The sequence below is a fragment of the Pecten maximus genome, chromosome 2 (assembly GCF_902652985.1).
Source record: "Pecten maximus chromosome 2, xPecMax1.1, whole genome shotgun sequence".
Lineage (NCBI taxonomy): Eukaryota > Metazoa > Mollusca > Bivalvia > Pectinida > Pectinidae > Pecten > Pecten maximus.
In genome coordinates, this window is record NC_047016.1 from 51,597,524 (window position 1) to 51,617,164 (window position 19,641).

The 19,641-nt window shown below is 35.0% G+C and overlaps 1 protein-coding gene across 1 annotated transcript in view; it reads left to right on the forward strand.

The window, feature by feature from the left end:
• Window positions 1-247: 247 nt before the first annotated feature.
• Window positions 248-19,641, forward strand: part of LOC117322424 (ETS translocation variant 1-like) — an 81,563-nt gene continuing 62,169 nt past the window's right edge. Inside the window, exons 1-2 of the mRNA XM_033877339.1 lie at window positions 248-343; window positions 18,154-18,261. Of these exons, the coding sequence (XP_033733230.1) occupies window positions 18,199-18,261 (63 nt within the window). The 5' untranslated portion in view covers window positions 248-343; window positions 18,154-18,198. The remainder of the gene's footprint in view (window positions 344-18,153; window positions 18,262-19,641) is intronic.

A 19,641-nucleotide genomic window follows, 5' to 3' on the forward strand; every position in this document is an offset into this window, starting at 1 on the left:
TTTAACCAATCAGTATTCGGCTTTTATAATGATTCAGGATGATTCTATATCTTAACATGTCCACCAGTGAAATGATATGTTTCATACTATCGATAGCAACATATCTATCTGATATAGAGACCAATCGACACGATTGTTTGTGACTGACGAAGAGGGCATCCTTGAATGATCTGCTGACCAATCAGCGACGGGCTTTCACACTGGCATCTGTGATTGAAAGCTGAAAGTATAGCGGATGGTGGATGCGTTGCAATCATTCAGGTTTTACCTGTAATGCGGATTACACGTTATCGCTGTGTGTCATCAACATTGACCTTCCTCAGGATAACCTACACACGTCAAGGTAAGACAACATGCAATTTTATTATGTAATGGATAATTTAATTTCAAGAAATTATGAACATTTTATTGTTTTAATTATTTTCATATTTGATATAATTATTATCATACGTTTTATAACTGACAGTTACCATTATGTAACTTCCAGGAGTTTCTGATAATTAATAACGGATTAAAATTTATATATTAACCTCAGCCATTCTCATTGTTCAGTCAAATTAAGATGAATCACTGAATTATCAATTAATTAACATCATGTATCCTAATTGCTTGACAATAATTTATATACAATTATCACCCCTAAATACATCAATTAAATACAATGTACAATTATCTTGTATTGTAACTGAAAACGGAGTAAACGCAACTTAATTAAAACTAATATAACGCCATTGCCAATTGATTACTTCAATGAAACGACAAAAATTAATAGTATTATTTACATACATTGTATTTTTAAGTTGTAAATATATATACTATACACGTATATTAAATGGTTTTGGTTAAGTAACTCTCGGCGTGAATCTTACTGATGTAGATATTTCAATGGATAACGTCAGCTTGTTAGAGTTATCGATTGTTATACGAGATCAGTTTAATTAATATAAATTTTAGAATGAATCCAGGTACATGTAGTTAATAAAAGAAAAAAAAAACGTTTTTTTTTTTTCAAAAACTATTTTGATAGTTCAATTATAATAATGAATAAATACTATACATTATGTATATACTCAGAGTTGATAATATAAGGCTGGATATTAAAGACTTTGTTACATACGTTTAGTATTTCACGAACATATTCGATCATTCTCAACTGTCAATGATAACTACATTTAACACGGTAGAACGTACTCGCTGATAACAACAGTCGGCGACTCTCAACGATAATGTAACTAGATACATCTACGTCAAAATGATGTAATAAAAGTACAGTAATCATATTTTCTCCGAATAAAAAAAATCAAACTGATCAAGTAAGGATGGATTCCCATATTTCTGTGTTGACACAGCTGTATAATTATCTGTGAATTATGTGAATAAGACAGACAAGCCTACTTTTCCTTTACAAATAATTTTGTATAGAATAATTTTACTGACATAACCAAAGTTCCTTTGAATACCTGTTTTAGGTACAGTGTCTATGAGGTCATTATCGTCATATATATCGACATAGTGTTATAATTCCGTATTTTATCATATGGTAAAATTTTCTGCTCATTTATTAATAATCACGTATTACTGGAAATTCGTTATTTTTAGCGGGTTTGACATTTTCGCATTAGATTCCTGGAGTAATAAAACACCTGAAGATTATTTGGTCCACTACAGACTAACACAGTCATGACAGCTAGAGGATAAAAATGCTTTACTCCTTTAAGTAATATCGGTTTTATCTCTGCTCGTTATTGGGTTAATAGCTTACGACGTGTTTAGCAAACGACCTCAATACGAGTTAACAGTTGTAAAAGTTGTATGATTAGGACAACCTGCATTATAAAATGTTTAGTGCCCGAGTGACAACGGTATGAAGGGATCTTTAAAATACTAGAGGTTTCGCTATAGTAGATTATATTCAAAAGTGATGCGGAGAGTGGAATAAGTTCGTTCCGTCTTGAAAAAACATGCTACAGTGTTCTTTGATTTGTATTCACATGAAAATAAAGATAAAACAAAAGTATGTTAGTTTATTTATCAAACCTGATATGCAAAACATGTAATATAAATTGTAATACAAAAGAAGGTAGTATGTGTAACTATTATTTCAAATCTCCTGATGGTTAGGCAATAACGGATGAAACTTATTAAAATTCTAGAGTACAAATAACGGTTTGATTTGAACATATTGAACCTGTTCTGTCATATTGAACAAACAGGTTATACACCAGTTACTATCTAATAACTTCTCCGGATACAAACGTACAGGTATATTAATTAAAACAAAATATCAAATTAGAAGCATTGTCTAGAAACAATACGTGAAACAATAAAAATACGTGAAACAATAAACATACGTGAAACAATAAAAATACGTGAAACAATAGAAATACGTGAAACAATAGAAATACGTGAAACAATAAAAATACGTGAAACAATACGTGAAACAATAAAAATACATGAAACAATAAACAATACGTGAAACAATAGAAATACGTGAAACAATACATTCATTTGTAATGAATAAAGATGTTGTATCAAATTAGAACTGATTGTCATTACATACAGAACTCACAAACATAATCAATTATTTCTTGCTGGAATCAATATTTCAAAAAATCCTGTTAACAAGACTTTTATCGTTGATGGATCATCGATACACGTGAAAGTTTAGGAATGTTTGGAATTCGTGCTCGACACGAACAAGAGCGAACACATCACATTCCTCATGATTTATGCGATTATTCGTTTTCATTCATATTCTTTTCAACAAAATAACCGTAAAGATATCATACATTTATATCATAGAAAAAGTTGTTTCAGATGTAGGTATCGCATTTAGTATTTGTAACACATTTTCTCGCCAATATATCTTTGATATTTCCTATTGATTCAGAAACTTTCCGCAGTTCGACCTAAGAATATGATTCTAATAGCGATAGTAATATAGTCATTGTATTTCAATGTATATAAATCAAAATCACATTAAAACTCATTTATGATGATAAACAACCTTGATAATCTGGTATATTTGACTATATACAGCATCAATGTAAAGAATGAACATCATTTTAAAATTCAGCTTGTACGTGAATGTTGTTAGGATGAATCTGGTGAGTATCAACACAAACATTTCCTTTATCTGACACTATAAACTATGAACATTTTTATTCGGGCTGCCAAAACATCAAAGCTCCATCTATCTCTATTTTCACAACTAGGTCGTCTGTTGTGGAAAGTCAGTTACTACAAACTTACCTTGGCTAAATGTTAACTCGAAATGAAGCAAATTTCGCTAGCGAAATAAAACTATGTTAATACATAGCGTGCTTACGTGGGATAATATAAACGATGTAATTCTTTAGAATGAATGTATTAATTAAAAGGTTATCGATTCCGTTAGTTTAAACTGTGTTTTATTTGTCAAGAACCATGTAACAATATATATATAACATATAAATGATACAAACAGGAATCAGAAACAAGTGTCAAGACATTTATATAAATCTGACACCTATATATATAGGTTGACGTTATATACATAACAGCATAGACATGATAAAACACAACATCGTATCTTAATGACAATAGAGTCTAATGTGAAAACATCTGTTGGAATTTGATCAAATAATTAATTATCGATTTCGTTATGTTGATATGCTGTATTGTACATTCTACCCATCCATGTTAGAAAATTTTAACATAAATATGTATAACAATGGTTATATATTTACATACTATTACTCAAAATATCGTTAATCATGAATATTTGTTTTGATTTTTTTTCGTTAAGTTGGTTATGATTTTTTTTCTTTTAATTGGCTAAGATTTTGTACCAAATTAATACTGTATATGAAATATCTTGAACAACATACATTCATTATTAAAAGTATATTAATTGAACAATTTCTCTATGACGTCCACAACAATAGTTTATTATTTAAGATTATTATTACTTCATATTGCTGTATTCTTACGTACTCTTGTATTGATCTTTATTAAATACCAACTTCATATTTCATATTAAATTCCAAGCAATGTGTGTATATTTGTTTAATTTCAGTTACAATACATTAATATTATATACTGATACAATTGTGATTTATTACATTATCTAAGGCCTGGATATCGGTTTAGACTATTGTTTCGCAGAAAATACTACAAAACAAATATTTACTGCATAATTGATAAAGATTAGCATTTACAGCTGGTTGTGTTGTAATACTAGTTCTTACTAAACAAAGAAACGGTAATGGTCATTTCAGTTCCGATACGCACTCCGGAAACCAATTTGGACCCAACACATTTGCGATTTAATATTAATAGGTATGTCATGTGAGTGGCAATCTGTAATGTGTCAGGGATTACTATACCTAACGAGATCAGTGTGCGAGAGAGAATTAATTAATTAATTAGTCTATAAACACTAATCACGTATCAATCATTAATGAGAACTATAGACGTAACATTGATCTCGATTGAACCGGTTGCTTTCCCTTCATACTGCATTCGAATTCCATGGTTGTGCTTTTGTAGGTTTGAGTTTAAGAGATACCCGAGACCAATATAGCTATTCTCTGTGACATATTTGGGCAGTAATGTTGAATCTGTGATAAAACTTCAGGCCACCAGTAAAATGTATCGTTTAACGTTCTACTATGGCCGAGACTTAATTCTTTTTTATGTGAAAACATGTTTAGCGAATGTGACATATATTATCTTCAAACCCCGATAGATGACGGAAAAACGAACCTTTACAAATAGATAAGGTATCAAATTTAAATAGTTCCCTTTGGTATCAACAAAAAGCTTAGTCAAGTTAAATATACATGTACTGTGTTACACTATATAAAATAATAGTTTATTGCCATACAATTCGTTTTTAATATTGATAGATTTTTTTTCTTTTTTTTTTGTTGTGGATTGATGTAATCAGAGACTTGTATATCAGGTGGTATATACGTCTCTGATGTAATTAAATTCTGTGTATGAATATATCTTAAGATTTCAAAGGTTAGTTTAAACATTTTTATTTACCAAAGAAACTAATGTGACAAGAGGATTATTCACAAGTTGTAACAACACTCTCCACAACTATACAAAGAATACAAATACATATCTTTATAAATAACAATAACATATATCAGTTATATTCACGAGATATATTAAAACAATAGGCATTGTAAAAATACGTCTATTAATGATTTATTACACAGGATGCAATATCCCGAAATATAGAATAATATTCTAAAAACGTAAAACACCGAAAAACTCCTAATCTGATATGAAGCGTAAGTGATGAAGTTCACACTTGCCAGGTACATGTATACATTTTCACAATCACCTCCAACAGAGCATTGCATTATGACATGTTCGGTTGTAATTGTCAGTGTGCTCGTAGCTGGTGAAAGATTTGATAGAGATATCCTTCACTTTACATTACCTTAGGAAAAAAAGGAAAGCTACACTCGATCATAAATCTAAAAATATAGAGCTTCGCATTAAATTCCAGTAAACTTATAGAATGGTACACATGTGTTGAATGTAATTCCAATTCGTCAGTATTAATGACTATTTTACGATGATAAAATATTTCTGATACATTTTAGTACACAGAATATTAATTTCTCAGATATACAGGTGTAAAAAGGACACGTAACGAGAAAAGATGTAACCATATATCATATCATCACTGAGTGAGTAACTACCTTGAAATAGGGACATAATAATGAGTATATACTTCATCATACAACACCGTCCTTATATAGTGTAGGATTGTACCTGAGGATAGAAACCAAACATGTGGAAATCCAGGCGGTGAAGTGGGAGAAATAACCACTGGTAATAACATTTTGAATTTCTTATATACCGCAACCATCCTGGAGACTAGATGTAAACAAATAGTGAAATCGAGAAGGGGATGCTGGTGTATTTCTCATTCGAGGTACATATACTACAATATTCACCATTCGAGGTTTGTATACTACTATATTAAACATTCGAGGAATATATATTAGCATATTAATAATTCGTGGTATATATACTTCTATATCATCATTCGAGGTATATATAATACTATATCATCATTCGAGGTATATATAATACTACAAATGTATATCATCATTCGAGGTATATATACTGCTATATTCCTCATTCGTGGTATATATTTTGAACTAATGCACGGCTAAAATGACTATTGCACGGTCACGTGCGAACTATTTAACACATGTGACGCTTTGGAATTTGATTACGTGCGAACTATTGAACACATGTGACGTTTCGTAATGTCGTCCTAATCTTTCAAGCGTCTAAGTCACTCAGATGTCAACACTGCCGACGACAGTCATGGTTACTTCTAGACGATTCTAAGTGTGTTTTAGTGATTATGTAATAAAACAAGTATAGCATGGGTGGCTGTGCAATAGTCCAGAATATTTGTATAATATTCATCATTTAAGGAATATATACTACTATATAATCTTTCGAGGTATATATACTACTATATTCTTTGGTTTGGGTTGGTTTTATTTGTTTAATTTCCTATTAACAGCTAAGGCAATTTAAGGACGGCCTCCCGTGTTTGCGACATGCATGCGTGTGGTGAGTGCGTATGTGTGTTTTGGGAGGCTGCGGTATGTACGTGTTAAGTCTCCTTGTGATAGGCCGGAACTTTTTGCCGATTTATAGTGCTACCTCACTGAAGCATACTGCCGAAGACACCCAGCAGGACACCCCACCCGGTCACATTATACTGACAACGAGCCAACCAGTTGTCCCACTTCCAAAATGCTGAGCGCTAAGCAGGAGTAGCAACTGCCATTTTTTATGATATGTCTCGGCTAGGGGACAGAGCCCAAAGCCTTACTCACAGGGGCGAACGCTCAACTAAAGGCCAAAAGTGAGGCAGTGTCAAGGGAGACATTAGGAAGAAGAAAGTTGTTCAGAAAGAGGAGAAAAGATAAGATCCCAAATTTAGTCGCCTCTTACGATCAAGCAATGGGGGCAGCAGGTACAATTCTTACGCCCTACCTGCCGGGACAGCTACTATATTCATCATTCGGGGTATACATACTACTATATTATTATTCGAGGTATATGTACTACAATATTCATCATTCGAGGTTTGTTTACTACAATATCACCATTCGAGGTATATGTACTACTAAGACACCTGTATGATATGAATTTATGAGATAAACAGTAATATCTACAGGCGTTACTGTACATATGTTATCACGGGCCAAATATTTCGTGGTTGTCCCAGTCGGACCTAGTTAGTGGGTGTTAAATTTCGCACAACACCGCCCTGTGAACAATTCATTGGGAATTTATTTCCGCGATATAGTTTATGACCAAAAATATAGCAAAATTAAACATAGCAAATATTACCCGAAAAAGACATATACATGATGCGGCTCGTAGTAATATTAAAATAATTTTTTTTGTTAATACATGCATATTTTTATCACGTTTTATTAGCCGAGATGTATCGACTTAAGCTCCTAATATTGACTCCTGAAGTCGACATATTACATATCTCAATCATGAGATGTTTGCATACAAACATATATCGTCACCAAGTCAAATTCTATAGGAGCTGAATGACCTCCACAGAACTGTGTTAAAAATACATTCATGAAAATAGATTAACACAGACGAAATTCATTCTTTTTCATTTTTAGATGTAATGGGTATAATATATAAGCAGTTTATCAATTAGAAATGAACATATCTTATATCCTGATCCCAAATAATTAAATATTGATTCAAGTTTCTTCTTCTTTTCTTCTGAAGCATGACGTGTCTGGTTGATTTAGGTATACCCTGTATATTTATTTAACTATCGAATTCGGTGATCAAATTTGTTATTTTTGGCACTGGTTCAGCGTATTACATGTACAGAAAGGCTATTACCATTACTGACAATTTGTGTAATTATCAAAAAATGCTTTATCATCAAGGGGAGATAACCCAGCTGTGTTTTGAAATTTGCAGTAGTATATCGTGGTTATCAAATCCTAAATTGAAATTTACTGCCGACGCGGAGTGGAGAAAAATTGAAAGTTTTATAGCGTTGTAGGGTTATAACAATTTTAATACATATCAGCTTTTTTAAACCCAACGAAATCTCTGATTTAAGGTTGTTTCGTGTGTTCTGTATAATTCAAGGTCATACTCTAGTGTCGTCAATGACAAAGTTATTATTTTTATGACCGTGTCGAGGAGAACTACTAACGCCGTCATTAGTCCTTCTGATGAGTGAATGAGAGAAAAAAAAAGCAGACTAGACGACCAATCAAATTCATTTCTACAGAACCTTTGACCAATCAAAAAGCTTATCATATCAAAAATAAACAAGAATTGCCAATAGAATAAAGTTTTTTTTTTCTTCTAGCAGGAATTAGGCGTGCGGTCTAACGGTCTGTGTAACACGTAAACAAAGCGTAGATACACATACCGGTATAAGTAAGTAATCATACTTCATATTAAGGTATCAGTTATTTTCTACACTCTTATTGGTTGGTTCAGTATATTATCAAAGAGAAGGACGTCAATTCTGACGTCACAATATTCTTTCTTCCGGAGGCGCAATACTTTTCCACTTTCATTAAGTCTTGTTCAGTGATAAAAACAGTAAATTGTGTGATATGTCAAAATCGGCTGGAGGAATATTTCAAACATTAAAAGAAAAAAATAGTTTAATTTTTTTTAAAGTGAGTTATCTCCCTTCGTAATACATCACGTGATATTATGAAATCCAATTAACCCTTTCCACCCCTACTGGCCATATTAGACTTCAAATGATGAATGCATGGCAGAGTCCACTTAAGTTTCTTAGGATTGAAAGGGTTAAAACTGACTTTTTGTTTGAGACAGTAATTCCTTGAGAAAAATGTATATGTATAGGAAATGTTATGTTATCTTTTACAGATTTAAAGTGTAAGATGTAACATAAATCAAAGTAAACACATTATTGTATCTGTACAATAGTGGAAAAGACACACCCAGAGGCCATCACACCGTACCCTAGCCGTTAAAAACGAAAAGTAAATATCCGGATTTAGAATCTAATAACGAGTAACTGCCTCGAATGAAATTTTAGTGTAACTAAGAAGTTAAGCTAGAATCCTTTTAATTGCCATTTAGATTATTATAGGATTACTGAAGGGTTTAAAGGACCATGGTCTGTATTTTATAAGATTTGAATTTGATCACTGTTGATGACTGAGGCAGTTCGCTGTAAACCGCAAACTAGCTGTTGGGACCATTGTATCACGGTAGTTAGAGTTCGCTGATAGAGATGGTAGGCTAATCAGGACCGAGGAGTTACTATTGACAGAAACATGAAATGAACGAGGAATGTATGTTTTTTTTATTGTTTTATCATTATTAGAATTTATTTTGGTGTTAACAAGTCGTGATGTTAATTATAAAGCAAATATATAATCACTATGTCTAGGATACGTGTGTTATTGTGTTTGCGTTATACAGAAAGGAATATTAACCTTTTTTCTTTTACATTTAGTTCGCAGCAAAATGTTTCAACATCAAATGATATTTTATATATATTTCAACCGCGGAAATTTTTCTCCATTGGTAAGACAGAGCTAACAAAAACATCCCTACAATCTGTAATACAATATATAAGTATATTGATGGGGAAAATGTTGACGTCATCATTATTATGACGTCATAATTAGTGTAACGATACCAATTTCTGGCTGTGATTTGGCAGGTTAATATGAGGTAACACGTCATACATTAATATTGGAGAAAAAAATGCTAAATGTCGGTCACAGAAAACAATGGTCTGTTGTGAGTTATAATTTTTACTTAAACAAGAGCTTTTGATATTATAAACTCTTTAAATGTCATTAATTTACGAAAGGGGTAAAATTATATACTGTAAAATACGTGGAACGTGTCGCTTTAAGATTTGTGAGGTACAAAACACATGTATTATTATGTTCAAACAACACGTTGTGCAGTCATGGGGGTTTACGATCTTATCTTGATAACTCCCAGGTGGTTTAGGCACGTGCTTCTGTTCCACAAAGAACAGATTTGGTATGTATACATACATTGACCAAGACTGTATGTAACTTATATAGCACATGAGTGATTTAGATAGCGTTAAACATATAAAAATGATAAGAAAAATATTACATGTTTCAAATTTAGAAATACATTTTTGTATATTTAACTCAATAATTAGTGAGTACTATATTCGTGTTTAAAATCAATTTTGCCTTACACATACTCACTAAGGAAACCCTACTACCCTGGTACCCGTCGGTTATTCGTTTTGATATCAGCCCGATATTCGTGTTCGATGATATTTAAAGATATAACAATGTATCGCGTGACGTCATACGTAAGAAATATATGACGTAATGATGAGGAGGAAAGTTTTATTTTCGTGACAAAAAGTGCTATATTACATATCTAAAGGTAAACCATGCGGAAAACCTGGTCATATTTGAGCTGACTCACTGAAATTCTTTCCATATAAAATCGTACACATCCACCAAATAGCGACCTTGACCTTAGCTCTACGGGGCAGGTCTGGATGTGAAATAACACGTGGAAAGTTTCGACGAGAAAGCAATGAAGTTGTCCCGTATATAATGAGATACTTGGCTAGTTGTATTATCTCAGCTAACCTGGGTAAAGTGTGTGTAATCTTCCGCATGTATCACACCACACACGGCCATACCTGGGACACCTGGACACTCGGGTGATTACAGGTGATTACACAGAAACTGATGACGACATGCCTGTGTTGTGTAAATAGCTTCAATGGGAGGAAGACAAGGGTGGGATACGCCAAGGAGGGGCAGACATTCTAAAATACCCGATTGTGTCATATCCTGGGCATAGTGATACAGAAATATCGATACAAATTATGATTTAATAATTGTTCACAATTACAAATGCTTATATTTACGCGAGCAATTCACGTTTCGTTGTACTTAACAGCAGAAACGATTCGTTTCTTGCATTTCGTTTCGTTTCTATTCAAAATATACTTACCCGATATTTCTAATCGGTGTTCAATCAATTTTCTGCTGCGTCCACAGGCCTTCATGGGCTGTTTTTTTTCTAGTTAAACGCATGCCTTCTATGATATATTCATACAAAGACAATTATTATACATGTACATGGTGTGGGTTGCTGGTGTTTTTTCCTAGTAAAGTCACAGACACCAATTGTTTAGTGACCTATATCGTCGCTCATCGTTGGCCATCATCTTGTCCTTTGTGGACGAAAAACCTGTAAATATATTCAAAATGTTCATATATCTTTGTCAAAGTACTGCATTAAATGAGAAATTACGCAAACTAACAGATCATAATCTTCTTCGTTAGAGATAAAACATGTACGGGGTGTCTGCCTTCAAATACTGTCTCTACCTACTCTACAATCCCAAATCACTTCGCAGCGTTAACGTCGCCTCTCCATTTCCTAGTTTTGAGTCAAAATCTATTCCCAATCCCTGATATGTATAGGTCTATGTATTTCTACTGTGTTATTGGTTTTATTTGGGTTATAGTCCTTGTATAGTCAATGTACATATGAAAAGGTACTCGCGCACGACAGTACCGGCCAAGAGCTATTTTATAGTGTGATCATACTGAAATGATACAAATGGACACGTAGCATGACGCTACACACGGTAATATTTTACCGACAACGGGCGGATCATTCCTTAATCCCCTCCACGGTTATAAAGGTCAAGCAAACAACAGAATGTCTCGTTCGGGGTCAGAGTTCATAACCTTTGGGTTCCTTTCCTGTTCGGACTCTCAATACCTTGGTCATCATAAAACACCTTTCGAGTAGTCTGTGACATGTTGTTTTACGTACATGTTTGACTCAGAGGTGGCCTATGTGATACCTGTATCACGTTCAAGTTTTTACCAAATTAATCATTTGAATTGTGGCGCGATTCAAAATACATATATATATATAAGCCTGGCCGTATTTTTGAAATACAATATTGAAAAAATATGAAATTTACTGAATTTTGGTCTATTGTACCAGAAACATGTATTAGGTATATATATATATATATATGTTTCTGATTTTACCTCACCATTCAAACTTTGACATTTATTTCGACCCATTTTTTGTATCATTATCCTCCTTTTAGCTGTGAATGATTCAGGCTCCAAGCCTCACTAACTAGTGGGAGATAAAACAACTGTTTGATGAAGTTATCTACAGCATCTAACTTTCAATTTGTATTGTAATTTGCAAATGTCAGGCGTGTCTTTTATACAATCATTCACGAGAGAGGAAAAAGACAAATATTATCATAAAATTCGTATTTATCTGAAATCATGGTTGAACAAAAAAATGAAAATTTCAATGAAATATAATAACAAAACGCTTCTCCAGACTAGGCAGTGATAGAATGTTCCGTTGTGCTGTGGCCGATAAAGTGAGCCTGACACTAGCCTCTGGTGTTGACACGGGTAAAACAACTATGCTAGTTTCTAGTGTAATACACAGATATCGATTTAGATTATTGTAATGTGAAAGTATTCACCTTAAAAAATCTCGACGCTGAACTAAAAATGACAAATACAGATTCTAACATTAACGAATTGTTTTGTTATTAAGTACATCACATACGGACATGTCCGTGTTAATGTACGATGTCGGGTGTGTGACACAGGCCCTTGTAAATCAGCCACGTATTAATAGACCTCAGGGTCCTGAACATTTATTACAGACTTTAGACGTTAGACCTTTGGCCCTACTTTGGATAGCGTTTCACTTCGTTTCGATATAAACGAGTCCATCAAATCGTGTGCCATAGGAGACGGGGATAAGAAGTTACTGATTTTTTTTTTTTCGTGTATGCTTCATTTCTGTTGATTTCGTGGATACTCTTAATCACCGAGAGATAATATGTCCACGAATTTATAAACTGCTGAAATTTTACACGAGTTTTATATTAGTGGATACCGTGGGTACAATTATACCCCATGACGTTTAGGGCCAGTTTTTTCAATATCCGCGAAATTAGAATCCCACTAAGATAAAGAAGGCTCTTGATGCGGACAGTATGTCACAATTCGTGACTAATTATAGCATTTTCTGTAAGCAACCCTCTGATGTTTACTGATGATCGCTACAAGGCAAATGTGATGTTTCCCAATATTGGTAAAACCAGATTTTGGATGTGTATTTCATTGTGAGCATTGTCAATTATGTTACCCGCTCTTCACCATTTTTAACCCTCTATTGCAAGAATGTTATTGAATGGAATTAAATGATTATCTCATCGAATTTATATTTTCTTGATTATCTGTTAGTGTCCCCCGTTCATGAAAATATAATTAATTTATTTCAATTCTATGTAAATTGATTTTTTATTGTTTCCTTATGCTCATACTGCGTAGTAGTTTGTGTCTAATTGCATATTGAATTCTGTATTCATCCGCCGCCCCACATAGTAATACAGACATTCGAAAGTATTTGGTTTATTCTCTAAAATACTATCTCTAAACATCAGATATAGACTTACACAAGCCCGAACATTTAATAATAACCTTGTAAAGGCATTGTAATAAACGAATTTAACTGGAGAACACTACTGGGTATTGTTTTGGTCAATTTCACTAGGTGGTGAATGATTTGGTCTAAATTCGTTAAGCTATATTAAAAGTAGTGCCTAACCAAGCTGGAACAATTCTGCTGTGTCTTGACACCGTACCAGTAAAACTCTATACCTACATTCGTATATATGTGTGTGTTTGTTTCATATCGAAGATTGTCTCTCGTTTTTCATTTAGATAGTACCTGTCGGGATCGGGTAGTTTGTTTGCAGTTGTTTCTTGGTAGAACTAGTCTCAACATTCCTCTTTGATTAATGGCCGAGGTCAGCTAACAGAGAGCTGTATCAAGTATCAATCTTCTGTAAAATATATATACAATGTAAATTGTAAACTGACACACTCAGCAGACAAGCCACATGGAGAGAGTTCCGAGGATAACACTTTATAGTGATGTCACCCTGAAATGCCATACATGGACACAGTATTATGATACCACACCCAGCTTCAGTGTACTAATGACTGTCCCAGTCTCTCTGTCCCAGGCGATTTAGCTAACTCCCTCAGTAGATTAAATAAGTCTCTCTGTCCCAGGCGATATAACTAACGCCCTATGTAGATGAAACTAACTTCCTCTGTAGATGTAAATACCCAGGCGATGTAACTAACTCCCTCTGTTGATGTAACTAACTCCCTTTGTAGATGTAAATACCCAGGCGATGTAACTAACTCCCTCTGTAGATGTAAATACCCAGGCGATGTAACTAATTCCCTCTGTTGATGTAACTAACTCCCTCTGTAGATGTAAATACCCAGGCGATGTAACTAACTCCCTCTGTAGATGTAAATACCCAGGCGATGTAACTAACTCCCTCTGTAGATGTAAATACCCAGGCGATGTAACTAACTCCCTCTGTTGATGTAACTAACTCCCTTTGTAGATGTAAATACCCAGGCGATGTAACTAACTCCCTCTGTAGATGTAAATACCCAGGCGATGTAACTAATTCCCTCTGTTGATGTAACTAACTCCCTCTGTAGATGTAAATACCCAGGCGATGTAACTAACTCCCTCTGTAGATGTAAATACCCAGGCGATGTAACTAACTCCCTCTGTTGATGTAACTAACTCCCTTTGTAGATGTAAATACCCAGGCGATGTAACTAACTCCCTCTGTTGATGTAACTAACTCCCTTTGTAGATGTAAATACCCAGGCGATGTAACTAACTCCCTCTGTAGATGTAAATACCCAGGCGATGTAACTAACTCCCTCTGTAGATGTAACTAACCCCCTCTGTAGATGTAAATACCCAGGCGATGTAACTAACTCCCTCTGTAGATGTAACTAACCCCCTCTGTAGATGTAAATACCCAGGCGATGTAACTAACTCCCTCTGTAGATGTAACTAACTCCCTCTGTTGATGTAAATACCCAGGCGATGTAACTAACTCCCTCTGTAGATGTAACTAACTCCCTCTGTTGATGTAACTAACTCCCTCTGTTGATGTAACTAACTCCCTCTGTAGATGTAACTAACCCCCTCTGTAGATGTTACTAACCCCCTCTGTAGATGTAAACAATTCCCCCGTCCCTGTGCGTCACGTGTCATCCTCTCTCTACGCGTCACGTGTATGTTGGGTGGAGCAATAAACTAAGCGTCTTATTAAACATTCATGGGTCAGTTACATGTATATAATTGAGTATTAATGTTTCATAAGTTATCCGTAGAAATATAAATCATAGGGCTAAACCACTGTACAAATTGACACGTTTAGCGCGAGTGAAACCCTTATTAGGGATTGGTGTACAATTTATTGCAGGTGTCATGATGTAATAGTTAAGGTTTATCCATTAATTATAAAACAAAATGAGAACATATTCAAAAGTTAGACAAAGAGGCTATCTATCTTACTAGCTCATCAATTATTTATCGATCAACAAATCAGTTTTCGATATTGATTCGTGGTAGTTGTAAATCTCGTGTGTAACGAGAATTTTGACGAGATGTTGGAAAACGTACTGTTCATTTTCATGACATTGTATTGCACACTTGCATAATAAAAATAAATTGATGACCATACAGAATGCCGAGACAAACCAACGCTAAAACGTATGTTCTGAAATAAAATTGCATAATAGACCAATGCTAAGGTTGTCTACAAAACAGCGCCAGACAGAGGTTTATCCACCGGCAAGATATGAGAAAATCGTTCGAAAAACACCCTGAAAGCTGTGTGTGATAAACTATTTTGTCCGTACATTATTTAGCTGAGGCGCCAATGGCTGGATTTTTGATCTACAAGTTACGAGCAGTCAAAATAGCGCTAAAATAGCTCAGGAAATAAAACAAAAGTAAGTCTTTTACCGCCAGCTACTCCACATATATCAGCACCAAGTTGTGATACTTTCCTCAAAATATATTTTTTCACGTTTAAAACGGATTTCGTTAAAGACCATTTCCCGATGCGCCTTAATTAATTGACACTAATCAGCGGTCTAATGTGTTGGTATTCTATTTCCAGCTGACTAAAGTCTAAGGAACAGTAATTGGGTCGTTGTATACGTTTTTCTAGTATTTAAACAGAGACCACACAATGTCGTATTTAAACTTTCACATTGTCGCACTGAAGTTTCATAGTTTTGTCAATCTCGCAGGGTTCATCTGTGCCATTTTCACCAATATCTGAAAGCTAGGACCAAATAGCTGTATATATATATTTCGTGTTACACCGCTTACTAAAAATGTGTGATAGCGAAAATAAAACTTAGTATTGTACAGAATACGTGGTTAATATTCCAATTTGGGAATTATGTTATTTCCAATTTTAATTGTGTCAGTAGTAAATAAATTTAAAGCCGTGGAATCGTACAAATTGTTCCATGTGTAGGCGGGCATGTGTTGGAACTAATACTCCAATAGTCTGCTCAACAATATTTTGTAGTTTTAACCTAAAATTACCCTTCTTAGCTCACTAGCGAACACAATGGCCTGTCAGACCGACCGAGAATGGTATTGGCAGGTTCTGTCATTAGTCCTCGTGCCAGTCGCGTGAGCGCGCGAATTGGAAATGATGGAAGTGTCCCGCTGTTTCATCGATAAAGGCATATTAATTTTTTATAAAACGAAATCATTTTGTTTTGTGGCCAAGCAAATGATGGAAAGAAATCTGAATCAGGTGGCTTAATATGACCATTTAGGCCATTATTCATGAGAGGCCCTTTGAAATGCTAAACCCAAGTGTAGCAGGGTTTGGGGATACTCGTTTTGTTAACTGAGAGACAGAGAGAGAGAGAGAGTCCTGGGTTACAGTGTAAAGTAGGTCGGAATGAGGGAGAGAATAGAGGACGAAGACGAGAAAAATGTGGTCTGGATTAATATGGGCGACATATTCATGTACCTGTGCTCTCACTTTCCATGTGTGGGGTCGAGATTCAATAACAACAATGGTTGTTATGCATCTGTAACTTTGTGGCCTTGAAAAAAGAATGTTGTATTTTCATTTCTCCTGTTAAGAAAAACAAAAAATGTTCTGATCCGTCGGTTTCAACTTTCCTGAATGACGCCTTTTTCTAACTTCCGTATATATGTTTTGCGTAATTCATAATACATGTATATCAAATACTTCGTCCATATGTCATGATGTATAACTAACTCAATCTTTGGACACTTCTGCCGATATGTTTCTAATTGTATCCCCCTTACTGATACACAATGACCAGATACTTGTACTGGCCAATTTGAGCCAAGCAGACATGTATTCACATCCTCGCGTTCTCGTCACAACACCAACATTTTCCTGGTCGACGTAAATCGCGGCAGGTGCTCTATCAGAACATGCTGTAATTAATAATTCTCATGAAATATTGATACGTTTATAATGGCGACGTCCTTGAACAGATGTCTTATCGAGGCAGAGAGACACGGTCTCGTTAGTGTGAGGCCTAATAGCCTCGAAGGTTTCTCGGGCCACGGTGTTGAATTATAAATAATTATTAAGAATATTAAGCTAGCAAATATGTGCAAAAATGGACATGCTGCATGATATGGACCGACCTAAACACGTGCCAGTCTTTACTAGAGTTGTCGTTCTTTATTCTCACTGAGCAAAAGGAAGGATAACTCGGTGCTCTATAGCTTAACATGAATTTTAATTTCTACTAACTAATTGCTTACCCACTCCTGAACCTCGTCAATCAACGACAAGGACAACGAGGAAGCATAAGAATATGCCATGAACGGCATACCTATTTGACTTTTCTCCCAACAATTTGTAATAACACAGTATTTATAAATCTTGTTAGCTATGAATACGTTGTCAAACAAAGGAGATATAAATGTATTATTCACAAAACTTTCTAGATGTATGTCTGGTTGATAAGGTTGAATGAATTCGGTGTATTAAAACCTGTGTCGATATCACAGTTAACTCCCCTTATGTTCTGTTTTTTCTTTAATTAAATGAAATATGACCCAGCGTGGAACCCTGAGGTATGCCAATGGCATTGGATAATGTCAAAATATAAAAATGCGTGTTTAAGAGTGAATATCCGTCCTCAATTGTGTATAACCATATTTGGTTTTGATCAACAGTTCAAAACACGTGCTGATGAAGAGGAAGGTACCAGGGCGCGTGCCATGACCACGACCACTGGCTCTGATCAAGAGGTTCCTTACATCGAAACAGCGCCACCTACAGAGGTAAGAGCATCGAGAAGTCCTTCTTTTTCAGGTAAGACTGAACTCAAAGCGCCACCTACAAATGTAAGAACAACATCAAAGTAGTGTCCCTGGCAGGTAAAATGGGGAGCCAAATTGTCACCTACAAAGGTAAAATCAACATAAAATCAAAAGCGCCACCTATAAAGTTACACAGGTAAGTACCGAGCCACTAATTAATATGGCGCGTTCCTTTATCGGGTTCGTACCAGTCGTACCAAAAAGGTACGGTACTCTCTTATGGAACACAATAAAATCTCAAGTAAGCTCCTACGATGGCGACCGTCGCCTGCTTCAAACATAAAAACCAAATTATGTTCCTGTTTTTACATATGTTAAATACATACCTTAATAGTTCCGTCAAACATTGACCTATATAATTTGTAAGATTTCATCGCAAATAAATTGTTCTCATCAAGTTTTAAACACACAATACATTTGCGTGACATGTGAAGAATCACAGATCCGCCATCTTGGATCCAAGTGGTACGCTTGACAAAATATCGATCCACGGGAACCGGTTCGGTTCTGCTGGTACAGCGCGTTCCATTATGAGTACAGCGCGTTCCATTATGAGTACAGCGCGTTCCATTATGAGTACAGCGCGTTCCATTATGAGTACAGCAGATTCATCCCGGTACAACTGGTACGAACCCGATAAAGGAATGCACGGCTGGTGTTTCTTTGGGCGACAACAAGAACACTGTTCTTAGCTGTTCTATAACATAGAAACAATGTTATCATCGCCCTCACATCGAGAACAAAGTACAGAACATGTTCTAGGAACAAGAATCTCACACCACATCTAGAGCAAGAACAGAAAGAACAAAGATGGCGGCGCGGTATCAATGTAAACTGCCAAACGTCTGAATTTTATACATATTTTGTTCAATAAACAACTTTGATTTGAAATATTGCTTTACTGTTATTGTTATATAAACAAATAAGAGTATTTCCACTGCCCAATGTCTTGTGGGTTCCTGTAGCGTTCCTGGTGATAGGGGACCATTTACAAGGACACGTTCTATATTGTTCCCGAATCAACAAGATCGTGTCGCCCAAAGACACATTTGGTCAACAATAAGGTTTGGTTTGTTTGAATTTAACGACCAATCGACGGCTGTGGTCATGTAGGGCCATGGTGGTTCATTTACTACTTTATTGATGTGGGTGGCATTCGCTTTGTATATTTAGATCATTAAAATAAAAAGGAGTTAAAAAACCACCAATAAGAGGCCGAATGCCAACGAAATGAAAAATATTTCTTATAGATTAAGAACCATAGGAAAGTAACTCTGCAAAGGTTTGAACCCGAGATATTCCGAATGAACTCCTCCGGGAGCGCGACCGTTATTAATCCCT